We start from the raw sequence: 21,007 nt of genomic DNA on the forward strand, positions 1-21,007 counted from the left end.
ATAATTCATTTTATATCGATCAGCCATAACATTAAAAACCCCTGGCTAATATTGTGTAGGTCCCACTCATGGTGCCAAAATAGCTCTGACCCATAAAGACATGACTCCACAAGCCGGTGAATGTGTCCTGTGGTATCTGACACCAAAATGCTAACAGCAAATTCTGTAAGGCATGTAAGTTGCGAGGTAGGGCCTCCATGGATCAGACTTCTTCCTGGGATGATACTTTGAAATCATCCTGAGACAACGTCATCCCAGTGTTAGGAAACGTCCATCCCTTTAAGATTACCATGACTACTAGTCTATCTTCGCGGCGGTTCTGGTTTTAGTTGTTGAGCCTATCTCACTTTTCTGTCTTTCTTCCTATCAGATTGAAGGGTCTGTTTTCTTTGCTTGTGATTTTCCTTGTTTCCATGTGTTTGCTCAAGCTACTCACTATACCCTCTACCTTTTGACTATTTGCACTTTTTGGACCTGGACTGAAGCTTGTCTCTGGATTACCCTCTGCTTACTGATTTGGACATTCTGCTCCTGGCTGGTTTTGACCTCTGCAATCCCTGATAGTCACAAGCTTTGTGATTTAGACTTTCTGTTTACCCTCTGGCTGTTTTATCTGTACTGGTAATGCCTGCATTGCACCTCTTATCCAACACCAAACACTGTTAACGCAACTTGGGTTCTATGCAGCAAAATCCATCCCGCCTTGCGGTGGGCTCTGGCGAAAACCATAGAGTAGCCTTAGATTCTGTTGATGAGAGTTGTGATGGATTTGGGGTGGCGGATTTATTTGCAAGCTCATTCCTGACAGTCTTCAGCAGCCTTTTGGGAATAGCTCACCTAGCAATTCCATAAAATTCCACCCTGAGAATGGCTCAACTGGTGATTCCATAACACCTAGTGGAGAGCAGCCAATGGGAGCCGGGACGTGACGCTATGGAAGTGCCAGGGGTGGGGAGTATTGCCTTTTTTTTTTTTTTAATTCTCTTTTCTTCTCTGCAGGGGCAAATCTGTCAAGAAATCTGTAACAGATCAAGCACGATTTGGTGCCGGAGTCCCCTGTAGAATCTGGATAAGATTTGCTGCTGAGTTTAATGATCCGTGTGAACTTAACCTTTAAAAATAAATTATAGAATTCTGTCTGCCTGTAGCCACCACAAAGGGGGAACTCATAGTGTACTTATTTATGCAGTACCTGTTGAAGTCAATGAGAGCAATATGAATACATATGCAGAAAACTCCCCCTAGTGACGACTTCTTGCAGCTTTCACTTCTCTATCGGGTGCTTCCATGTTTATGGCAAGTATGCTCTATGTGCAATGGGTGAAAGCAGTATTCTGAACTCTGTTACCACTGTAATAGAGGTAATCTCTCTAGTAGCTTCTCCTGTGATTAATTTACAAATAGAATGTTGTTTTGCCTGGAAATCTGCTTTACGCATGCAGCACTTTTATGCTTTTAGTTGTCACTTGCTCAGTCATAGTGTGTGAGCTATTCCTAAATCCTCAGACAGCATGTCTTGCCTGCACGTGTCCTGTAATGGTATGCTATGCAAGCGGCCAGATATCAGTGTCGTTTGCACGCCGGGAGACACGATACAGCACTTTTCAGTGCTGTCCGGCATTTACTATAAAATACGCAAACTGGGCTTAAGTCCTAAAATATATCAGAGGACCGTCTGTTTGCTTGTGTATCCAGAATTGTGGAATCTCTTTTTTTTTAATTTCATCTGTCAAAAAGAACAAAGAAATTCCCCATAGGCCAGTCTCACTTCATGGGTTTGCATTTCCCTAAATATCTTTAAAATTTGACAGAATTAGCATTTTTCACTTCAGATGTATTTAATGATTTGCGTGAGACACGAGCCACTGCAACGTTCTCCCTGCTCGACTGGCAGTGTGTCAGCCTTTCCAGAGTCGTGGTATACCTCATCTGCTTGAGCTGCACGTTTCCAGCCGCAGGATCAGGACCTGGCACGGCGAACAGCGTCACATCGTCTGGACCTTAAAGGGGTACTGATCCAGTGTTGCAGTGCTTGAATATCATCAACGACATCTGAAGAGAAAAATCTGAAAATGTTTCCTCTCAGACAAAATGCACAATTACTGTATGTACTACAGTGTTTTTTAAAAAAAGTTTCGAATGACAAACAAGTTTATTTGTTTTTGAAAGAATTGATAGTTTGTTTATAAAAACGTTTATTAAATTGACCAGAAATTATAGTCAGTACGCTAAATTCCATAATTTATTATCATGGTTATATCATAACTTTACATTCATTAAAGAATACTCACTTTGCAGCAGAGACAGCTTGACGCTATTCCTTTGGTCTAGTTTTAAAGATATTTCAGCCTTGGTGCTGTTTTGTGGCGTTTGTTACTGTTGTTTCCTGTGACTTTCCTTTGTCAGTCCCGTCTTTCGTATTGACTCGGCTTGATCTGACTTATCCATGTACCGCCTCTGATTCTGCCCTTGATTCCTGATTCTGATTACTGGACCTGATGTTGCCTATCTGTTACCGACCTGGATCTGTTTGACCACAAAACGGCTGAACCCTGCCATCTGCATCCTGAACGTCTATTGGGGACAGTCCTGGGGACTGCGACCTGGGATCTTAGCGGCAAAGTCCATATCTCCTTGTGTGGGTTAAGAGGCAAAGAGCGGGGGGTTCTTTAGACAACGCACCTAAGGTTAGCCTGTGCCAACTCAATAAATATCCCAGTCATTCGTTGTTCCTGCTGGCTGCCAAAATACTCCTGCTCTGTGCGCAACTCTACCAAGTCTGCATGGTGCCACTGAAGTCTCTTCCCACTATGCTGTGCTATTCTGCCTTACAATCTTCGAGACGTCATCCAAGTACTGACTATGTTAGCCAGGGACCAGCAACTAGGTATGGTCCTGAGCTTATAGTCTTATACGGAGCGTTACAGATGAAAATGTATGGTTTTGTTTATAACTGACAGCTGGTTCCAGGCCAGAAATTTCTAGCTGAATTCTTTTCTATACAACACATATGATCTTATGTTATAAAAACAGCACTGTGGGAAAGGGCTACAGCTGTATGTGCATGCCATGAATTTACATACGCTGGTTAAAGCAGAAGTAGTCCATATCGTTTGAAATGTTTCAGCTTTACATAGTTCAGATAAGTCCATTTTACTGAACTCTCTAGAAAGGCAGCAGTGAAATATCTTATCATTAATTAACGTCTGAAAACTTAAAGTATAAATAGGTAGTACCTTCCTTTTCTAATATATTCTATTAGCAAATGGCAGTATTTGGAGAAATAGTGGTAAAAACCCCTATGTAATATGCAAATAGAGGAATTCCTTTGATGATTTTCTCGCTATATTTTGCTTCATGCCATTTACAATTGTCAGTTGTCACACATTATCTGCGATAAATGCAGGCTCAAAATTAGATTAGCAACCTTACAGCAACTCAAATACCCTGCTGACTCTTCTTTATTTTATCTAGCAGGCCAGTTGAGTAACTTAAGGCCGTTTTAAATTTTTCGTACGAACGCTCGTTTCCGACCATTGCCATCGGCTAATCGGATCTTTTATGTAGCCCAAAAAATGGTCGCTAGTCGGTAGCACACTTCCCTGTGTAAATAGAGGGTGTGCTGCCGACTTTCGATTGGCGGTCGTTTAATGGGCAGAATTTCTGCCAGTGTAAAATGACCGTTACAATCATAGATTTCTACTGATCTCTACCCTTCACAACTCAGAATCGTATTTGACTCACTTTGTACAAATCACTTGTCTATTGGGATATGACTTCACCCATGACATTTCAAGGTCATTACACAGGCTGGTTCAGTAATTGTCAGGTTTTGAGTGGGTAGTAGCAGAGATGCCTCTGTCATATTGCCTATTTACCATTTATTTTACAATCTCCTAGATGCCACATTTTGGAGTAATTTAGGTCTACTATGCATATATAACTCATATGAATTCCTTCTTTCTTATATGAAACACTAGTAGTGGGTTAGATCTGATAAAGGTGCCAGTTAGTTAGTTAGTTAGTTAGTTAGTTAGTTAGTTAGTTAGTTAGTACGGCTGAAAAAAAGACACATGTCCATCAAGTTCAACCAAGGGAAGGGAAAAGGGAAGGAAAAATTTCTACACATAGGAGCTAATATTTTTTTGTTCTAGGAAATTATCTAACCCTTTTTTAAAGCCATCTACTGTCCCTGCTGTGACCAGCTCCTGCGGTAGGCTATTCCATAGATTCACAGTTCTCACTGTAAAGAAGCCTTGTCGCCTCTGCAGCTTGAACCTTTTTTTCTCCAGACGGAGGGAGTGCCCCCTTGTTTTTTGAGGGGGTTTTACAAGGAACAGGATTTCACCATATTTTTTGTATGTGCCATTAATATATTTATATAAGTTAATCATGTCCCCCCTTAGTCGTCTTTTTTTCAAGGCTAAATAAGTTTAATTCTTTCAATCTTTCCTCATAACTTAAATTCTCCATGCCCCTAATTAGCTTTGTTGCTCTTCTTTGTATTTTTTCCAACTCCAGGGCATCCTTTCTATGAACTGGAGCCCAGAACTGAACTGCATATTCTAGATGAGGCCTCACTAATGCTTTGTAAAGTGGTAATATTACATCCCTGTCCCGCGAGTCCATGCCTCTTTTAATACACGACAATATCCTGCTGGCCTTTGAAGCAGCTGATTGACACTGCATGCTGTTATTGAGTTTATGATTTACAAGTACACCCAGATCCTTCTCAACAAGTGAATCCGCCAGTGTAGCTCCCCCTAGGACATATGATGCATGCAGGTTGTTGGTACCCAGATGCATAACTTTACATTTATCTACATTAAACTTCATCTGCCAAGTGGACGCCCAAACACTTAGTTTGTTTAAATCTGCCTGTAATTCATGAACATCTTCCATAGTCTGAACTATATTACATAGCTTGGTGTCATCTGCAAAAATAGAAATAGTGCTATTAATCCCATCCTCTATATCATTAATAAATAAGTTGAATAATAGTGGTCCCAGCACTGAACCCTGGGGTACACCACTTATAACCGGTGACCATTCAGAGAAGGAATCATTGACCACAACTCTCTGGATACGGTCCTTGAGCCAATTCTCAATCCAATTACAAACTATATTTTCTAAACCTATAGTCCTTAATTTACCCATTAGGCGTCTATGGGGGACAGTGTCAAATGCCTTTGCAAAGTCCAAAAACACTAAATCCACAGCGGCCCCTCTGTCTAGACTTCTGCTCACCTCTTCATAAAAACAGATTAGGTTAGTTTGACAACTTCTGTCCTTAGTAAAACCGTGCTGGCTGTCACTTATAATGCTATTTATTGTCACATAATCCTGTATATAGTCCCTCAATAGCCCCTCAAACATTTTCCCCACGATGGATGTTAAGCTTACTGGTCTATAATTACCTGGGGAAGACCTAGAGCCCTTTTTGAAAATAGGCACCACATTTGCGCTGCGCCAGTCCCTTGGCACTATACCAGTCACTAGAGATTCTCTGAATATTATGAAAAGGGGGACAGAAATAACTGAACTAAGCTCTTTAAGAATTCTAGGGTGTAACCCATCTGGTCCCGGGGCCTTGTGCACATTTATTTTATTTTATTTAGCTTGGACCATCTCTACATTCATCCAATTCAGTATATCAACTGATATATTAACAGCACTGGCACTGGCTACATCAGCTGCTCTTTCTTCAGTTGTATATACAGAGCTAAAGAACCCATTTAGTAACTCTGCCTTCTCTTGATCCCCTGTGACCAACTCCCCACTACCATTATCTAGGGGTCCTACATGTTCAGACCTGGGCTTTTTTGCATTTATATACTTGAAGATTTTTTTGGGATTTGTTTTACTATCCTTGGCCACCTGCCTTTCATTTTGTATTTTTGCTAATTTTATTACATTTTTACAGATTTTATTAAGCTCTTTATATTTTACAAAGGCTACAGCTGTACCCTCAGATTTGTATTTTTTAAATGCCCTTTTTTTGTCATGTATTGCCCCTTTCACAGAAGGTGTAAGCCATGTGGGGTTTAATTTGAGTCGTTTATACTTGTTACCTATAGGAATAAATTTTGCACTATAATAACTCAAAGTAGATTTGAAAATCTCCCATTTATCATTTGTTCCATTATTTGACATTAGTTCTTCCCAGTCCATATCCTGAATTGCAGCCCTCATCCTGGGGAAATTGGCTTTCTTAAAATTAAATGTTTTTGCCCTCCCAGCCTGCGTTTGTTTTTTACAGTATAGGTAAAATGTAACTATATTATGATCACTGTTACCGAGGTTTTCACGAACATTGACATTCCCAACAAGATCTGCATTATTAGAAATGACCAGATCCAACAGAGCTTCACCTCTAGTCGGGTCTTCCACAAACTGGCCCATAAAATTTTCCTGCAACAGGTTGAGGAAATGTCTCCCCTTTGCAGTTGAAGCCGAACCATGACACCAATTAATATCCCGGAAATTAAAATCTCCCATTATCACTACAGTACAGTACCCGCCTGTGCAGCCTGCTCCATCTGTTTATATAGCTGAACATCCATCTTCTCAGTTATATTGGGGGGTCTATAGATTACACCAAAAGTAATCTTAATAAATACTCCTTAAATACTTAAAGGGAATGTGTTGCCAGAAAAACATGTTTTTTTTTTAAAAATTAAACATTTAGTGTGTGGGTGATTAAACATTGTTCACATTTTATTTATTTTTTTTGCACGAGCCAGGAAATATTATAAATTATTTCTAATTTATAATACTACCCATTTTTGGTCACTAGATGGAGCTGTTCCCAAAATTGCTGCATTGCAACATTGGGTTAAAAGCCCTCGCTCTAGTGAGCTCTCGGCATCCCCCCCTCCTTTATCCTGGCTAGTGCCGGGATAAACGAGGGGTTTGAACCTCCTACACTGTGTGTCGCCATTTTTTGAGCTAACCCACAGTGTAGTAGGTTTACATACAGTAGTAAACACACAAAAACACGAACATACATTGAAATCGCTTACCTGCTCCTGCCGCCGCGGCTCCCTCCGGCCCGTCCGCTCCGTTTGCTGTCGCTGGTGCAAGTGCATAAATCCGGAAGCCGCGACCGGAAGTAGTAATATTACTGTCCGGCCGCGACTTCCGGTCCACAGGAAAATGGCGCCGGACGGCGCCAATTTCGAATAGGACTGTGTGGGAGCGGCGCATGCGCAGTTCCCACACAGACGCCGTACACTGCAGTCAATGGGACGGGAGCCGTTCGCAGTCCCTATGGGACTGTGGCTGCCGTATTCCATGTCTGTATGTGTCGTTAATCGACAAACACAGAAATGGAACAAAAAATGGCAGCCCCCATAGGGAAGAAAAAGTGTAAAAATAAGAAAAAGTAAAACACAAACACACAAATGAATATAAACATTTTTAATAAAGCACTAACATCTTTAACATATAAAAAAATTATTTGTGATGACACTGTTCCTTTAATTAAATTTCTCTCCACCTCTGGATGGAGTAGCGCTTCTTGACTTCCTCTAATATATGTATTTCATATATATATATATATATATATATATATATATATATATATATATATATGTATATATATATGTATATATATATATATATATTTACATTTTTTCCGCACTGATCCATTACCACGCGGTGGAACTATTTTGGTCCCATTGGCTAGGAAGCAGCAACTTCAGCCATTGTGTGCCTTTCAACAGCGTTGTGCCTGGACACTGCACAACTTTCCCAGGTGAGGATAATTCTTAGGGTATGTTCACACGCACTGACCAAAACGTCTGAAAATACGGAGCTGTTTTCAGGCGAAAATAGCTCCTGATTTTCAGACGTTTTTGTAGCAACTCGCGTTTTTCGCGGCGTATTTTACGGCCGTTATTGGAGCTGATTTTCAATGGAGTCAAAGAAAAACACCTCCAAAAACGTCCCAAGTAGTGACATGCACTTCTTTTTCACCGGCGTCTTTTTACGCGCTGTATTTTTACAGCGACGCGTAAAATTAAAGTTTGTGGGAACAGAACACCATAAAACCCATTGAAAGTAATGGGCAGATGTTTGTAGGCGTATTAGGGGTGTTTTTTCCGGCGTAATTCGAAGAGTAAAATGCCCGAATTACGTCTGAAAACACTGCGTGTGAACATACCCTTACACCTGCATTTCTGTTCAGTATTGTTTTGGGATTCCACACCATGAGGTGCTTCTTCCTTTGATTTATTTCAGATATAAAATGAATGAAAGGGCAGCCATAAATTACACATCAACTAAAACCGGTATCCACAAAGCATAGACAAGAGCCTTAACTTTATTCTTTAACCCCTTAGAGAAAGACAGTTTAGGCCTTGTGGACACAGCCCATTTTTTTTTCAAATCAAACGTGTCACTTTGTGGTAATAACTTTGGAATGGTTTTACTTATCCAAGTGATTTTGTGATTATTTTCTCGTGAGACATTGTACTTTATGTTAGTGATAAAACTTGGTCAATACATTAAGTATTTATTTGTGAAAGAAAACCAAAATTTTTCTAAATTTAAATATATCTGCTTGTAAGACAGATAGCATTACCACCCAAAATAGTTACTAGTTAACATTTACCATATGTCCACTTTATGTTTGCATCATTTTTTGAATGTTGTTTTATTTTTCTAGGATGTTTCAAGGCTTATAACGTTAGCAGCAATTTCTCACATTTTCAAGAAAATTGCTAAAACCTATTTTTTAAAGACCAGTTTAGTTTTGAAGTAGCTTTGAGGGGCCTGTTTCCTAAGGGTTTAGGCGTTTCACAGTATTTCAAGCTAACTGGAAGAAATATTTACAAATTAATTTTTTTTTTGTAGAAATTAATTTTGAATCTATTTTTATTTCTGTAACACAGAAGCTTTTACCACAGAAATGGAACTTAATATTTATTGCCCAGATTCTGTAGTTTTTAGAAATGTACCACATGTGGCCCTAGTGTGCTACTGGACTCAAACACAGAAATGAAGGAGCATCTAGTGGATTTTAGGGCCTCCTTTTTATTAGATTATATTTTAGGCACTATGTCAAGTTTGAAGGGGTCTTGTGGTGCCAAAACATAGTAAACACCCCCAAATAGACACCATTTTGTTAACAACACCCCCAAGGAATTAATCTAGGGGTATAGTAAGCATTTTAACCCCACAAGTTTTTTTACTGAAATCACTGGATTAAGGCCTCATGTACACGACTGCATTTGCGTCCGTATACTATACACAATTGCGGATCTACAATTGCAGATAGTATAGAACACAAAAAATAAAAAAAATAGGACATATTATTTTAAGGACCGCAACTGCGGTCCGGGCTCATTGAAGTCAATGCACATCTTGTGTGTGCACGGTCCGTGATTGCGGATGGCCCGCGGATGACACTCTGTGGCTCATCCATGCTGTAATCATCAGAACGGGCATCAGGTAGCACTTTTACGGAAAGTGCTACCTGAAGCACTGTCTGAGCCTTGGTGCCATCCAACATTTTTTGAGCCCTAAGGGCATTCAGTTTCATGCACATAATAGATTTGTGTTATCACTTTTGGAATTTCTGTTAACACATAATTATTTTGCGTTTGATGGGAAATTCTATCACCATCTATTTTTAGGGTGGTGGGAAGACCCCTTTGTTTACACTGAAGATTGACTTATTTTACTTTTCACATTTTATTTTGTGGTAGGTATATTGATGATATTATTATATTATAGGATGGATGCAAGACATTGTTCTCGGAATTCAAGATTATACTCAATAATAACACAGTTGGGATGAAATTCACTCATGCGATTTACGAAAAATAAATTAGTTTTCATGACTTAAACATCTCTCTGGACCCTGGTGGCAGTGTCCATACTGTTATATTTCATAAGGCTACAGCTACAAACAGGTTTCTTTTACACTGGGAGAGCTTCCATCCACCTGCATTGAAGAAGGGAATCCCGATAGGACAATACTTGAGGGCTAAAAGAAACTGCTCAGATGAGCAGACCTTCCAATTAGAATGTGATAGATTATATATAATTTTTTTGGCATAAGGCTACCCCAAAAACAGCTTAGACAGGGCATATGCCAGGGCGAATGACAGAAGAACCTTCTCTATGGCAAGAGTAAAAAATCTATTACGTTTTCTTATAACATCAGATACATAGAGACCTTTGATATCTGTTCTTCTCAGGTTACCAACATCTTCCATGCTGATCCAGACTTAAGTGATGCTATTTCTGCCACCCCAAGCATCACGTATCGTAGAGGGAAAAACCTTCACAAATATTTTGTCCACAGTCCCTATTCTAGACAATCCATTTCACAAAGTACTTGGCTTCAATCTCCGGTTAAAGGGTCCCACCCATGTGGAATCCTTTTGTCCCCTTATGCCTGCCATCAAGAATTTTTGCAAACCTTTGGATGAGAAATCTTATGAAATTAGGCAATTTATCAATTGTCAGAGTAGTGGAGTAATCTATGTGGCAAAATGCCCATGCCCTAAATTATATGTGGGCAAGACTGTCCAAGAATTGAGGAGAAGAATTTCTAAGCACCTCAGCACGATAAATAAAAAAGAAGACACGCCTTTGTCGAGGCATATCAGATCTATACATGATGGTTATACCGGGTTACTCCAGTTTTGGGGTATCACCCAACTAAAACTGGTCCCAAGAGCTGGAAATTTGGATCGAAAACTTCTGCAGGAAGAAGCCTGTTGGATTCACCGACTAAGTACCATCAGTCAAAATGGGCTAAATGAACGCTTCACTTTTGTGACCTTCCTTTAACATAGTTACCCACCTCTGTGGCCCCGTCATAATAGAACATATATTTTTCCAATTATGCTGTAGGCCTTCTATCCTTAGTTTTTCCTGCTACTCACCTTGAGATGACGTTTACATCCAAATCATTAAAATTCTATCTAGTATAAAAATACTGAAAAACAAAATAAACTGTTTCTTTCCTGGTCCTCGTGGACTTAGAATTTAATCAATGTTCTGTGATGGAAAATCCTCCTTCCATCCCTTTTAACTTTCCCTCTTAAATCAGTTCCATCCCCTCCTATGCCTGGCTATCTAAATATACCTCATTCTCACTTGGTGCAATTGGCATATCCAGCATGGTGACAAGATATCACTGTTGCTTTCCAACTATTGGCAATGGCAGGCATATAGGAGTTTGAGTGTTAGACTTAGAACACTCATGTAATCTATTTCCATGATTTGGTAATATAGATAAAAATAGCCTCTAGGGACTAAGTCCCTGGGCATGCGCAGTACATTCTTTTTTTGGAGCATCTAAGTGCTTCAACATTCGCACTTGGCCAAATCTGACACTTATATATTGAATACACCTTTACAAAAGATGCACACATTGATTTGCGGGCTCCTAAGAACTGTGTCCCTGGGTATGCGCTATGCAATCACTTGTCTCTAAGTGTTTTGACATGCATATTTTGATCTATTCTGCTCTTGGGCGGTGAGAGCATCTATCACGATCTGGGCCGTACCGCCTTAGCGGTATAGCAGCTGGCCAAACGGGGTACAAAGTCAATGTCTATTGTTCGGATAAAGGTACCTGTGGCAATTCAGACAGTAGTGATGGTTTAGGCTCGGATGGAACTCTGGCAGCAGGCAGACAACAGGTGCGGATAAACACAGCGGGTGTAGTAGGCGACACAACACGACTCCAACTCAGTATAGCACAGGAACACGGGAAACAGGATACAGGTAGCAGGAACGGGAACACTGGAACTGGAAAACACTCAAGGAAATATTTGCAAGACAGACACTGGTAGATACAAACAGGCTCAGGCAATGCAGGGAGGGTCAGAGACCTTCTTATAGTCCAGGGTGATCTGGGAGCAATCAGCTCAATCTCACACATGTGTGCGCTCTGGCTCCTTAAGGCTGGACTGATCTCGCGAGCGCACCCTAGTGGTCACTGCGGAACAGGACGGCCGCATGTGCAGACATCTCTGGAGAGAAGGGCATCGACAGGATGGGAGGAGTTCGTGGTCAGCGACCACGGACATTGCAGCGTCTCTCACATTCATGCACATGCTCAGGCGGGGGTTCTCTGATTGGACAAACGTAGAGACTTCTGATTCGATGGCTCATATGTCCATCACACTTTACAAGGGCTTGACCCTCTGGACGGACTCCTATTGGCTATCCATAGGGACATATCCACTCACACGTCATTTGAATATTATAAATAGGGTAAGTTTGGAGCACGCCCTCATTAGCCCCAAAAAAAACCTGAGGACGCTACATGTGTAGCAAAACATGTCAGGGGGGCTGACTGTTTTTAATACAGTGCTCTGCTGACAGATTAAATATCATTGGACAGTGAGGGCACAGCGTACTGCAGCCGCTGGTTTAGACACAAACAAACACAAACTTGCTATCAACACAGTATAATTTAGGCATCGTGCCTTATAGGTTACTCACTGTGAGTTTGCATTAACCATCTTAACCCTTCCCGACATCTGCTGTATATATATGGAGCTGTCGCAAAGGGGTTCCCGCAAATCGTAGTACCATTACGTTGCGGTAATAGTGCAGGCTCAGAAGCGGGCCCGCACCAGCAGTATATTACTGCTGACACGCTCTGGTAACAGCCAAGACCGGAGCATTACTCTGATCCATCCGAATAACCCCTCAGATGCTGCGCTTAATAGAGAGCGCAGCATCAGGGGTTTTTACCCGACTGGCACCGCAGCGATGCTATGACAACCGGAGGCCAAATAAAACTATTATGTAATTTATCCCACACAGTGAACGCCGTAAAAAAAATAAATTAAAAACAACAGAATCCCTGTTTTTAGGTCACATCTCCTCCCAAATAATGGAATAAAAAGTGATCGAAAAGTCACATTTACTCCAAAATAGTACCAATAAAAACGAAAACCCGTCCCGCAAAAAAAATCCCTGACACAGCTTTGTTCATGCAAAAACAAAAAATAACGGGTCTTAGAATATGACTACACAAAAAACAAATGATTTTTAAAAAAAAAAAGTGATTTTGTTGTGTAAAAGCTGCAATACATGAAAAAAACGATGTAAATTTGGTATTGCCGTAGTCGTATCGACCTGCAGAATAAAGTTAACATGTAATTTATGGCGCACGGTGAATGCCGAAAAACCCCCAATGAAAAACTATTTCAGAATTGCTCGTTTTTGGTCATTTCCTCCTCCAAAAAATGAAATAAAAACTGATCAAAAAGCCTGTGTGTGCCAAAATTGTACCAATAAAATCGACAGCTTGTCTCGCAAAAAACAAGCCCACACTGCCCCATGAACTGAAAAATGAAACAGTTATGGCACTAGTAATGCTGTGATGAAAAAACATCCCGAAGTGCAGGCCGGAGGGGAACATTCCTTCAGTTTGAGGGCCATAGTATTTAGGAACTTGGAGGGGAAGGGACATAGCACATCTGCTGGAAGCGAGGGCGCCCGTATTATACCAGGGAAAACTTTCCCAGCAAAATTTCCCAAACTACAAAGGAGAAAAAGTCCCCAAAAGGTGCAGAGTGTTACAAAAGGGGATAAGAAAGGACGCGGTTTATCAGTGCGACACTGGCCTGTGCATAACGGATTACTTCACAGCGTATCACACATCCATAGATACTTTTATTATTTACTGGATTATTATACCCATTTATTAATCCCTGATTTACTCCGCACAGATTACATATGCCCCCACATTATAAACGGAAATACCAGTAATACTCAAACAAAACTACTACCAAGCAAAATCCATGTTCCAAATGCACTCCTTCCCTTCTTAGCCCTACAGTGTGCCCAAACAGCAGTTTACGTCCACATGTAAGACATTACCATACCCGGGAGAACCCGCTTAACAATTTATGGGGTAAGATTCTCCAGTGGCACAAGCTGGGCACAACATAGTGTGTGGTGAGTAGGCATATCAGTGGAAAAACTGCAATTTTCACTCTGAATAATCCACTGCGTATTAATTTTTGAAAAAGACCTATGGGGTCTAAATTCTCACTACACCCCTTGATTAATGCCTCGAGGGGTGTAGTTTCTAAAATGGGGTGACTTTTTTTTTTGGTACATCAGGGATTGGTACACCAGGGACATGGCATCCGTGAACCATTCAAGCAAAATCTACACTCCAAAAGTCAAATACCACTCCTTTTCTTCTGAACCCTCCCATATATGTAAACAGCAGTCTATAACCACATAAGTGGTATTACCATACTTGGAAGAAATTGCTTTACAAATGTTGGGGTGCTTTTTCTTCTTTATTCCTTGTGAAAAGGAAAAAATGTTGATCTAAAACGACATCTTATTGAAAAAAAAATGTTTTTGATTTTCACAGCTTAATTCTAATTAATTCAGCAAAAAACCTTTAGAGTCAAAATTCTCACTATACCCCTAGATGATTCCTCAAGGGGCTTAGTTTCTCAAATGGAGTCACTTTTGGGGTATTCCCACTAAAGTAGTACTACATGGGCTCAGCAAATGACCACCATTCCAAAATCCAAATGGCACTCCTACCCTTCTGAGCCCTACCATGTGTCCAAACAGCAGTTTATGACCACATATCAGGTATTGTTTTACACTGGAGAAATCGCTTTATAAATGTTGCAATGCTTTTTATCCTTTTGTCCTTGTGGAAATGAAAGAAAAAATAGCTAGACTTACATTTTCTTCCAATAATTTCTGCAAAAAAACTGTAGGGTCAAAATGCTCACTATACCCCTAAATAAATTCCTTGAGGGGGTGTAGTTTCCCAAATGGGTTAACTTTTAAAGGATTTCAGCAATTTTGGCACGACAGAGCTCTTCAAACATGACATGGTATCTAAAATATATTCTAATAAAAAGGAGGCCCCAAATTCACTAGGTGCACCTTTGCTTCTGAGGCCGGTGTTTCAGTCCATTAGCACACTAAGGCCACATGTGCGATATTTCTAAAAACTGCAGAATCTGGCCAAAAATATTGAGTTGCATTTCTCTGGTAAAACCTTCTGTGTTACAAAAAAATGGGATTAAAAATTAATTTCTGCCAAAAAAAATGAAATTTGTAAATTTCACCTCTAATTTACTTTACTTCCTGTGAAACGTCTTAAGGGTTAAGAAACTTTCTAAATCCTGTTTTGAATACTTTGAGGGGTGAAGTTTTAAAAATGGGGTGACTTATTGGGGATTTCTAATATATAAGGCCCTCTTAGCCACTTCTTAACTGAACTGGCCCCTGTAAAATTAGGCTTTCGAAATTTTCTTGAAAATGTGAGAAATTGCTGCTAAAGTTCTAAGCCTTGTAACATCCTAGAAAAATAAAAGGATGTTCAAAAAAACTATGCCAATCTAAAGTAGACATATGGGGGATGTTAATTAGTAACTATTTTGTGTTGTATAACTGCCTGTCTTACGAGCAGATACATTTAAATTTTGAAAAATGCAAATTCTTGAAATTTTTCGCTTCATGTTGGTGTTTTTCACAATTAAATACTGAATGTAAATGTTGCCGGTAACAAAGTCTAACTTGTCACTAGAAAACAAACTCAGAATCGCTTGCATAGGTAAAAGCATTCCGAAGTTATTACCACATAAAGTGAAACATGTCAGATTTGAGAATTGAGGCTCCGTCAGGAATGTTGGTGTGTGATTCGTTAATGTTGCTTTAAATAGTAAGAATAAATGTTATATATATAGTTTTTTTCTGTATAGGTAGTTGGGAAATAGCGCTTTTTCTTGCCTTTTGGCAAATAGTGTTTAGAATTTGCTCATGTGCCTGCCGACTACCAGGGTCTTTCTAGTGCTCTGTTCGTAATCACGGAGCGTGCACATGGCTACGATTGTGTGCATGAGGCCTTAGATCATGAAAATGAAAATAATTTTTTTTCTCAGAAAATATTTAATATTTATAAGGAATAAAGGAGAAAAAGCACCCCAACATTTGTAAATCAAATTTTCCCAAGTATGGTAATACCCCATATGTGTTCATAAACTGTGTTTGGGCACACAGCAGGTTTCAAAAAAGGAGTGCAATTTGGCTTTTGGAGCTAAAATGTAGCTGGATTGGTTTTTGAGTGCCATTTCAGATTTGCAAAACCAGTGGAAACCACCCAAAAGTGGCTTCATTTAGTAAACATTTTGACCCCACAGGGTTTTTTCTGAATTGAATTTTTTTTTCTTCATTTCCACAAAGGATTAAAGGAGAAAAATCACCCAATGATTTAAAAAGCAATTTCTCCCGAGTATGGCAATACCTCATATGTGGTCATAAACTGCTGTTTGGGCACACAGCAGGGCACAGGAGGGAAGTATCGCCATTGGGCTTTTGGAGCGCAGATTTTGCTGGATAGTGTTCAGGTGCCATGTTAGATTTGCAAACCCCTGAGGTTACACAGTACAGTGGAAAGCCCAGAGAAGTGACCCCGTTTTGGAAACTACAACTCCTCTAGGCATTTATCATTTGCCTGGACATGTGGCAAGGCTCAGGAGTGAAAGAGTACCATGTGCATTTGAGGCCTATTTTAGTGATTTATACAGCATTGGCCCAAATTTGCAGGGCTCTGAGGTCTAACAGTAAAGCAAACCCCATGTAGTGACCCCTATTTTAAAAACTACACCCCTTAAGGTATTTTTTTAAGGAGTGTAATGAGCATTTTGACCCCACAGTTTTGTTTCATTAGAGATGAATGCGCAGTGTATGGTGCAAAGTGAAAATTGCAATTTTCCCCTGATATGCGATTTTATTGCACAATATGTTGTGTCCAGTTTGTGCCACTGAAGGAAAATGCCTCATAAACGGATAACCAAGTTTTTCTGGGTATGGGAAAGACATATATGTGGACGTAAACTCCTGTTTAGGCACACTGAAGGGTTCAGAAGGGAGAGAGCACCATTTGGCTTTTGGAGCGCAGATTTTGCTTGGTAATAGTTCTGTTTGGGGTTTTACTGGTATTTCAGTTTATAATGTGGGTGCATATTTAAGCTGCGCGGAGTACATCAGGGCATAATAAGGTGGTATAATAATGGGGTAAATAAATAATAATTCACAGATATGTGTCCAGTGTCGCACTAATAAATGGTGCCCAATCTTATCCCCCTTTTGGAACACGCACTGCACCTTTTTTGTTGCCATATGCTGAAGGCCATAACTTTTTTATTTTTCACCGACGGAGCTGTGTGAGGGCTTATTTTTTGCGGAACTATCTGTAGTATTCATTGGTACCATTTTGAGGTACATGCGCTTTTTGTGCTCTCCCGGCCACTTAATTACTACATGGTCGAGTTACGGAAACAGCGTATCTCGCTGAGCTACGCTGTTTCCGTAACTCCCATAGTACTGAATGGCAGTTACGGAAGCAGCGTACCATGCGAGCTATGCTGTTTGCATAACTACTATTCACGTCTATGGGCGATATGGAAACAGCGTAACTCACTGAACTACGCTGTCTGCGCAACTCCCATAGTAGTGAATGCCAGTTATGGAAGCAGTGTAGAATGCGAGCGACGCTGTTTCCATAACTACTATTCAGTTCTATGAGAGTTACGGAAAGAGTGTAGCTCAGCGACTTACGCTTTTTCTGTAATTCGACCATGAAATGTGTCCGGGAGAGCACAGAAAGCTAGACCGGGGTTTCCGACCCCGCTATTCAGCACCGCATCTGAGGGGTTAAATATGATCGGAGAACACTGCTAGTGGTCTCCAATCATTGCCCTGAAGCCCGAGGCTGTTACTAACAGCACGGGCTTCAGCAGCACCCCGCACGATGCGGGGAAAGTTCTTCTGAAGTGGCAACGTGGAAACGCGTCGCTTCAGAAGAACTACACTGAACGGCCGACGTAAAAACACTATACGCCGATCGTTAAGGGGTTAAAGATCGTGTAAGAAAATACTTTTAAGAGAACCTTTCACCTGCCCATACATGTGCAGCTGAGTGCAGCATGTAATAGGTAGGACTTCACAAACCCTGTCTCACTTTACATTTTTTTTCCTATTTTCCTCCATTATTTACATATCGGTGCCATTATATTTGGTGCCCGATATGTAAATAAGCCCCTGAACTGTCTATGGGGCATTTCTATCTAACTAAATGGAATGGGGGCGTGATCTCTTCGCTCTGACACTGTCCAATCAGCTACGGAGTGTGTCAGGGTGGCTTGTGCTGTGTTCCCTCCCGCGAGAACACACACAGACTGGTTGTTCTGCAGAGAGCGCTCTCTCTGTCTGTGTGGGTTCTCCCGGCAGGGAACACAGCGCAAGCCTCCCTGACACTGTCCGTAACTGATTGGCCCAGTGTCAGAGCAAAGAGGTAACGCCCCCTTGCCATTTAGTTAGATAGAAACGCCCACAGTTCAAGGGCTTATTTACATATCGGGCGCCAAATATAATGGCACCGATATGTAAATAAAGGAGGAAGATAGGAAAAAAAATGTAAAGTGAGACAGTCTTTGTGAAGCCCTGCCCATTACATGCTGCACATGTATGGGCAGGTGAAAGGTTCCTTTTAAATATTAATTGTAATTTTTTTTTTATTACTTGTAAGTAGAGATAAGCGAACCAGGACAACCGAACCCGGTTTCGGTCCGAACATCGTGAAAAGTTCGGTTCGCAGCGAACCCGAACTTCACCGGGTTCGGCCGAACACGTTTTGACCGAACCCGGCTTATGAGTCACTGATTTTCCGGTACGCGACGTCAGGAGATAGTCACTGTCCAGGGTGCTGAAAGAGTTAAGCGATCGGCAGTAACTGTTTCAGCACCCTGGACAGTGACTTCCGATCACAATATACATTAACGTGTAAAAAAAAATAGAAGTTCCTACTTACCGATAACTCCCTGCTTCTTTCTCCAGTCCGACCTCCCGGGATGACGATTCAGTCCAAGTGACCGCTGCAGCCAATCACAGGCCAATCACAGGCTGCAGCCAATCACATGCCAATCCCAGGCTGCAGCGGTCACATGGACTACCGCGTCATCCAGGGAGGTCGGGCTGGATGCCGAAAGAGGGACGCGTCACCAAGGCAACGGTGACGCGTCCCTCTCTTGACATCCAGCCCGACATCCCTGGATGACGCGACAGTCCAGGTGACCGCGGCAGCATGTGATTGGCCTGTGATTGGCTGCAGTGGTCACATTGGCTGAAACGTCATCCAGGGATGTCGAGAGGGACGCGTCACCAAGGCAACGGCCGGGAGGCTGGACTGGAGGAAGAAGCAGGAAGTTCTCGGTAAGTACGAACGTCTTTTTTTATTTTTTTTTACAGGTTGCTCTAAATTGTGATCGGAATTCACTGTCCAGGGTGCTGAAAGAGTTACTGCCGTTCAGTTAACTCTTTCAGCACCCTGGACAGTGACTATTTACTGACGTCGCCTAGCAACGCTGCCGTAATGCCAGGTGCACACATGTAGCCACCCGTCATTACGGGAGCTCCATACACGATTTTTAATGGCTTTCTTGAATTACAGGTTCGGTCCGAATCGAATTTTTTCAAGAAATTCGGCGAACCAACCGAACCAAACTTATCATAAGTTCGCTCATCTCTACTTGTAAGTGTCACATCAAAACTTGTATTCATTTACCCAAAAAAAAGATCATAGCACATGTCTAATGTATATATTTTTTAGAACATATAAATGTTTGAAAGCTCAGTTCAATGGAAAACTTACAATCACCTGCCCATAACCTATAACTTTTTTTTTTATAGAATCTAAAATGAAGGCGGAGTTAGCATTATTACATGCTTCAAGCAGCTTTGAAGAAGATGTTATGTTTACAAACTCTGCACTTGCTGGAAATTTGCCACACAATGAGACAAAAGATGAAGGAAATATTTCACATATCAGACAAAAACGCTTTATTTCATATCCAAGATATGTAGAACTCATGGTTACAGCAGATGCAAAAATGGTGCGCCATCATGGCAGAAATCTACAGCACTACGTTTTAACTCTAATGTCAATTGTAAGTAATGATGATAACAAAGTCAACTGTGTGAATGTTTATTGAATATAAACACAGAAGCAGCAACCACTTAACAGTCACTAGTCTGTTTCCATCACTGTCCTTTATGACCACTGTTTATCAACATGCTTAAAGTGGTTGTCCTGGCACAGGGTTGGCTTATAATTCTGATGACCTGGATAGGTCATCAGTATATGATCGGTGGGAGTCCAACACCTGGACCCCACACCGATCAGATGCTCTGGCTGCTCTCCTCCTATTCAAGTGAAAAGGAGCAGAGTTGCAGTACTGCAGCACGGCCGGTATACAGTATACGGAGTCACCTGCTTCCGACACCAGCCACTGCATAACATCTGGTGTCCGAAGGCAACCGGAACAGCTGATCTGTGCGGGGTCCGTGTTTCGGACCCCCACTGATCATATACTGATGACCTATCCTGTGGGTAAATCATCAGTATGCAAAACCGCCCTGTGCCCAGACAACACCTTTTTACCAGTTTTCAAATTAGGATATTCATCCTATGAGCAACTTTCCATTTTGCTGTTATCTAATTTTGATTATTATTATTATCCATTAACCCCTTAACCCCTTTAGGACGCAGCCTGTTTTGGCCTTGTGGCACAGACGATTTTTTTCAAATTTGACGTGTCAATTTATGGGGTAATAATGTTTTTACCTATCCAAGCGATTCTGAGATTGTTTTCTCGTGACACATTGTACTTTATGTTAGTGGAAAAATTTGGTCGATAAATTCATTATTTATTCGTGAAAAACACCAAAATTTTTAGAAAATTAGCAAAAATTGTCATTTTTCTAAATGTAAATAGATCTGCTTGTAAAACAGATAGTAATACCACACAAAATAGTAACTAGTTAACATTTCCCATATGTCTACTTTATGTTTGCATCGTTTTTTGAACGTCCTTTTATTTTTCTAGAACGTTACAAGGTTTAGAACTTTATCAACAATTTCTCACATTTTCAAGAAAATTTTAAAAAGCTATTTTTACAGGGACCATTTCAGTTCTGAAGTGGCTTTGAG

At 40.8% G+C, this 21,007-nt stretch overlaps 1 protein-coding gene across 1 annotated transcript in view; it reads left to right on the plus strand.

Annotated features, from left to right (window-relative positions):
- ADAMTS20 (ADAM metallopeptidase with thrombospondin type 1 motif 20) overlaps positions 1–21,007 on the plus strand; it is a 411,884-nt gene that overhangs the window by 88,930 nt on the left and 301,947 nt on the right. Inside the window, exon 4 of the mRNA XM_075855030.1 lies at positions 19,708–19,964. Within this exon, the coding sequence (XP_075711145.1) occupies positions 19,708–19,964 (257 nt within the window). The remainder of the gene's footprint in view (positions 1–19,707; positions 19,965–21,007) is intronic.

Source organism: Rhinoderma darwinii, chromosome 3 (assembly GCF_050947455.1).
Source record: "Rhinoderma darwinii isolate aRhiDar2 chromosome 3, aRhiDar2.hap1, whole genome shotgun sequence".
In the NCBI taxonomy this organism is placed as follows: Eukaryota; Metazoa; Chordata; class Amphibia; order Anura; family Rhinodermatidae; genus Rhinoderma; species Rhinoderma darwinii.